The following is a 5,819-nucleotide window of genomic DNA, read 5'->3' on the forward strand; positions in this document are numbered from 1 at the left end:
GGGGGGGGGGGGGGGGGGGGGGCGTACTATACTTGGAAGAACTCAGTTAAAATTCTGAACGCTACAAACATTAGCTGATATAGCAGTAAATTAATGTGAATTATTGAGCCATAGAAATATATTGAAAAAGTAAGTTGCAAAATTATAGCTTATCAGAAACTGAAAATAAAGTTAGCTTATAACGTATTCAACTGTTGAAGCCAATATGAAAAATATTACGATGGAAGAATATGAATATGTGAACGATTTGGAGATTTGAAAAAAAAGTATTATTTAAGACTGACTGGTGTGCGCCCCCGCTCCCCATGTACCCTTTGTGTAGACAGTGGGGAAGATCGAGCCCTATTTCGTGCGTCAGAGTTTTTTCTTGAAGAATAAGTAGGGAGGGGTAAAAAAGAAAAAGGAAAACTCAAGAAAAATAAGGGGAGTGGGAGAGGGTAGTAGAGAAATTTGTAAAAAAAATAGGTTTACTCCTCGGCAATGTGCAAAGATTCAACCACTGCAACTTTACCATAAGCGTTATAACGCACAGCGTATATTTTCCCCTTGAAATATATTTGTACATGAATCAAGAAATCGTAACTCCACTTATACATATAAGAAGGATTTTTTACAGTTGACCTTCAAATCAAGCAGAGCTACCCTCATAAATTCTCACGGACTCTATTACTTGCATATCGATCGCATAAATCCACGAAAGGAAAATGCCCACTGCCTTTGATATATTTCATGGGAGGATCACTTTACAATAATTCCATAGATGATAACTGATGGGTTAACTTTTCCAGTCTCTTGCAACATTCTTTAAGACTTTTCAACGATTCCGAAAGGTCCTTGACACCAGTACGTGATTCCTTCATTCTATTAATATTATTTTCAAGTCTATTCAGCCGCTGTGCACAGGTTTCCAGGATATCCAATATACGTTTCAAGATGTTGAGTAAATTCGTACATGACTCGTCGTCGTCATTTGCAAAATACGCTTTGGCAATTGCACCTTGGGAAGATGTGGAAGATCTCACAGGAAAGGAAGAACTCGTAGCACATGACGCGGAGGCATTTTCGTGTTCAGGATTTCCAACGATTTCCGAGCCAGTCGACTTAGATGCGAACAGGAAGTTCAACTTGCACATATCACAATTATCCAACTGTGGTCTACCTGTAGCATACAAAATGGAAAGGGTTACGTCACGTACTCCAGTAATGTAAATGATTGCATCATCGCTACCTCCTGATCCTGACGGTTGAGACATTCTCGCAAATGGATGCAACACTGGTACAATGAAGTTTTTCGACTTTTATAACTAATTTAGGATTTTGCTGATCCTTAAGTAGGAAATATCCGAATGGCCCAACAGTCGAAGTGGTACTAATGAATTGTAACGTAAATTAAGAGTGAAATTTCTGATTTTAAAAATTCTTGAAAATTCAGTAGGAGGAGCTAAGATATTCCCCACTCAGGGGGATGCTGTCCCAGGGGAAGATGCTCATTGGTTTGAAATTATTTATTTGCAGCACTGAGGTCGTACATATAAGTTGAGCAGGTTCATCATTCGGAATATAATTTTTTTAAAGACAGTGTAAAAAAAATGTTGTTCAATCGCAGAACCACGTACAGTACCTCAGAGAACAGTGTGCATAATTTTGAAACACATGCTACATCTTTTGTATTTGTGACGAACCACCTTAAATTTGAAAAGTGTCTGTATTATTGTTTTTCGCGTTTTTGGGGTAATTGTTATTGATCCGCGAATGGTGACTGTAAATTACAGGTGATAAGGCCGAAAGAGGTGGTTAAAAATAAAATTTGCTACCAAAAAGAAAAGAGGACTGGTGACGTAGGAGATGGTGATACCCAGAAAGAACGAGTACCTTAAAAAACATCCAGGGTACCAATACCATTAGCTGCACCGGAGTGGAGAAATGTTTCCGGGATATATCGATCCTAAGATGCTGTAGGAGGAGTCTGAAAATATTAAGATAATTGGTGGATACCAAGTAAGAAAGGGAAGGAAAGACCTGGAGTAGGGATTCAAAATGGAGTCAAATTGTATATAAGCACAATAAGGACCGTATGTAGTATCGTGTTTAAAGAATTCTCTTGCCAAAAATTAACGTTGACAAATATTAAAATTATTATGAAGATACAGTACTCTGTAATCTTACTCGTCAGTACTTGGACACTGTGGAGAGACACACTCTGCCAGCAAGTTAATTCGAACGAATCAGCCGACGGGAATGAAATAAAAATTTCAACGAATCTTTCATCAGTGACAATATAAAGTTTTTCCAAGGAATTTTACAAAACTTTAACATCGCTATGGGAGAAGCTACCGAATTCAAAGAAGACCTAACGCTTATTCTGGAGAAAATCAAAGAGATCCGGTTCCTGCTACATCATGGAACCCATAGTCCGAAGACTGACGAGCAGAACCCACGCCTAGCCGAATTGCGTGGTAATTTGGGATTCGAAAAAATCGCTGGTACCGAGATTATTTAATTATTTTGTCAAGATAAATGGATGGTCGAACGAAGAGAAACTTTCGGTATCATTACGTCACGTCAATATAGCCGCACGAGGTCACTGGTTATTGCAATTGAACGCTCCTAAGACTTGGACGAATTTTCAATGTCATTTCCATGAGAGATACATCACGTAGAAGTCAGATGATCAAAAGTGGCAGAGGCAGGTTCAGCGTCTACGAGAAAAAAAATAACTGACTCTCACGTATTTTGCAGATAAATTATCACTCTGCAAAGCAGTTGGATTGGATTTGGACCAGACCAAGGAGCAGATACTATTTGGCATCCTATCGTACAAGGTTTACCTACAGTTCTGGATCCTGCCACGTCCATGCCAATTGTCTACTCAAACACGTTCTGAAGATGGAGAAAATGACTGGTTTAAGAAGGTAGGCAATCAGTGTGATAATAAAAAAAAAAAACGGAAAGAGATACTTGTGCCGGAAAGATTAGACGTATCAAGTGTTAACGTAAAAACGTCATGATTTCATAAGATCAAAAACGTCACTTGCCTTTCGATACTGAAGAATATTTTTTAAAAAAAGATCCTTGTCTGAGACTCATCTGGACTCGAGGAAATCCTTCGTAGTCTCTGCCATTGTATATAAGCACAATAAGGACCGTATGTAGTATCGTGTTTAAAGAATTCTCTTGCCAAAAATTAACGCTTGTATATAAGCATAATAGGGACCGTATGTAGTATCGTGTTTAAAGAATTCTCTTGCCAAAAATTAACGTTGACAAATATTAAAATTATTATGAAGATACAGTACTCTGTAATCTTACTCGTCAGTACTTGGACACTGTGGAGAGACACACTCTGCCAGCAAGTTAATTCGAACGAATCAGCCGACGGGAATGAAATAAAAATTTCAACGAATCTTTCATCAGTGACAATATAAAGTTTTTCCAAGGAATTTTACAAAACTTTAACATCGCTATGGGAGAAGCTACCGAATTCAAAGAAGACCTAACGCTTATTCTGGAGAAAATCAAAGAGATCCGGTTCCTGCTACATCATGGAACCCATAGTCCGAAGACTGACGAGCAGAACCCACGCCTAGCCGAATTGCGTGGTAATTTGGGATTCGAAAAAATCGCTGGTACCGAGATTATTTAATTATTTTGTCAAGATAAATGGATGGTCGGAATCAGCCGACGGGAATGAAATAAAAAATTTCAACGAATCTTTCATCAGTGACAATATAAAGTTTTTCCAAGGAATTTTACAAAACTTTAACATCGCTATGGGAGAAGCAACCGAATTCAAAGAAGATCTAACGCTTATTCTGGAGAAAATCAAAGAGATCCGGTTCCTGCTACATCATGGAACCCACAGTCCGAAGACTGACGAGCAGAACCCACGCCTAGCCGAATTGCGTGGTAATTTGGGATTCGAAAAATTCGCTGGTACCGAGATTATTTAATTATTTTGTCAAGATAAATGGATGGTCGAACGAAGAGAAACTTTCGGTATCATTACGTCACGTCAATATAGCCGCACGAGGTCACTGGTTATTGCAATTGAACGCTCCTAAGACTTGGACGAATTTTCAATGTCATTTCCATGAGAGATACATCACGTAGAAGTCAGATGATCAAAAGTGGCAGAGGCAGGTTCAGCGTCTACGAGAAAAAAAATAACTGACTCTCACGTATTTTGCAGATAAATTATCACTCTGCAAAGCAGTTGGATTGGATTTGGACCAGACCAAGGAGCAGATACTATTTGGCATCCTATCGTACGAGAGTAGTAGTTACACAACGAGAGTTCTGGGCCAAGATTCCTGCACAGACATATTACCGACTTGTGGGTTATCATCCGTGCTAAGTTAGGGACGTGGTGCCCCCTAGGTTAGCGACTATGGTAACTTAGGGTGATTGGGCGCCGTATGAAAGATTTCTGCTTACCGACAACACCGACATTTTTTCTTTGATGAAGGTGCTGCGGGCGCGCAGTAGTCGATGGCGCCAACCCCTTCATCGGCTGAACGTCATCGGAAGGGGGCCGTAGTTTTACGTCAGGTGTCAGGGATTTTACGGCAGATTTCAGAAATATTATGGCAGATTTTAGGAATTTTACATCAGACGTAATTGAGTACATTGACCTTTTGTACGTTACCGAATTTTGCACTTGCGATCCAGAAGCAGCTCCTACCCTTTACACTTTCCCGCACAGTAGCATGTACAGTCGGTGGAGATCAAGAATGACCCTTCGTATGTCACCGAAGAATTCGATTTAACGATTTAACATTTTCCATCGCACAATTGAAATGCGGAGCATGGTGAAACCAGACCAAGGAGCAGATACTATTTGGCATCCTATCGTACAAGGTTTACCTACAGTTCTGGATCCTGCCACGTCCATGCCAATTGTCTACTCAAACACGTTCTGAAGATGGAGAAAATGACTGGTTTAAGAAGGTAGGCAATCAGTGTGATAATAAAAAAAAAAAACGGAAAGAGATACTTGTGCCGGAAAGATTAGACGTATCAAGTGTTAACGTAAAAACGTCATGATTTCATAAGATCAAAAACGTCACTTGCCTTTCGATACTGAAGAATATTTTTTAAAAAAAGATCCTTGTCTGAGACTCATCTGGACTCGAGGAAATCCTTCGTAGTCTCTGCCCAGTGTCAGCCTTGTGATTGAGCAGCCATCGTCAAGACAGTGATTGGAAATGGAACGATCGAATTATTGGGTCCAATTGATCAGGGTATTTTTGATTGTCTCATGCGGGAATCAGCTATTGGATGGGTTTTTGAACTTGGAAATTCTAATGGGGCGATAATCATGGGACATACGATCTATGCGAAGAAATTGGTTCGAAATATGTATACATATGTCGATTTGTTTATATGTACAATATATACAAAAATAATGTATGGAGAGGCATATGGAATATTTTGGTCAGAATAATACAAGACGTTTGCTGCTTCAGATATTGATTAAAGGTATTTAGAATCATAATACACTGTAATTAATTTATATGTGTAGCCCAGTCACACGAGTCTTACAAATGTGTAATTTGGAGCTACCTGATCAGGAGCTCCAGGAGCTCCTGATTATATCTGTCTAAGGCTTTTGTGATTGGGGTAGGTACCATATAAATTGATTATAGTGCATTGTAATTCTAATCACCTCCAATCAATGTCTGCAGCAACAGACGTCTTGTATTATTCTGAACTGAGTATTCCATCACTGTTTTCAAGTCGAAAATGAAATGGAGAAATTAAATAGTCAATGGGTTAATGTATATCTAAAGAAAATATTAAATTTTGCAAATAAAGACAAA

The 5,819-nt window shown here is 39.0% G+C and overlaps 1 protein-coding gene across 1 annotated transcript; it reads left to right on the forward strand.

Annotated features, from left to right (window-relative positions):
* The first annotated feature begins 3,727 nt into the window (after window positions 1-3,727).
* Window positions 3,728-4,806, forward strand: LOC112494130. The gene is made up of 2 exons (XM_025083473.1): window positions 3,728-3,906; window positions 4,190-4,806. The coding sequence occupies exons 1-2, from the start codon at window positions 3,771-3,773 to the stop codon at window positions 4,357-4,359; spliced, it is 306 nt and encodes a 101-aa protein (XP_024939241.1). The 5' UTR covers window positions 3,728-3,770; the 3' UTR covers window positions 4,360-4,806.
* Window positions 4,807-5,819: the final 1,013 nt, after the last annotated feature.

Source organism: Cephus cinctus, unplaced genomic scaffold (genome assembly GCF_000341935.2).
Source record: "Cephus cinctus unplaced genomic scaffold, Ccin1 Ccin1_scaffold0303, whole genome shotgun sequence".
Taxonomy (NCBI): Eukaryota; Metazoa; Arthropoda; class Insecta; order Hymenoptera; family Cephidae; genus Cephus; species Cephus cinctus.

Coding starts and splice junctions, on each gene's coding strand:
- LOC112494130 (XM_025083473.1), top strand. CDS start 3,771: ATGGGAGAAGCAACCGAATTCAAAGAAGATCTAACGCTTATTCTGGAG. Junction 3,907..4,189: donor ACGCCTAGCCGAATTGCGTG/GTAATTTGGGAT, acceptor CGTATTTTGCAG/ATAAATTATCACTCTGCAAA.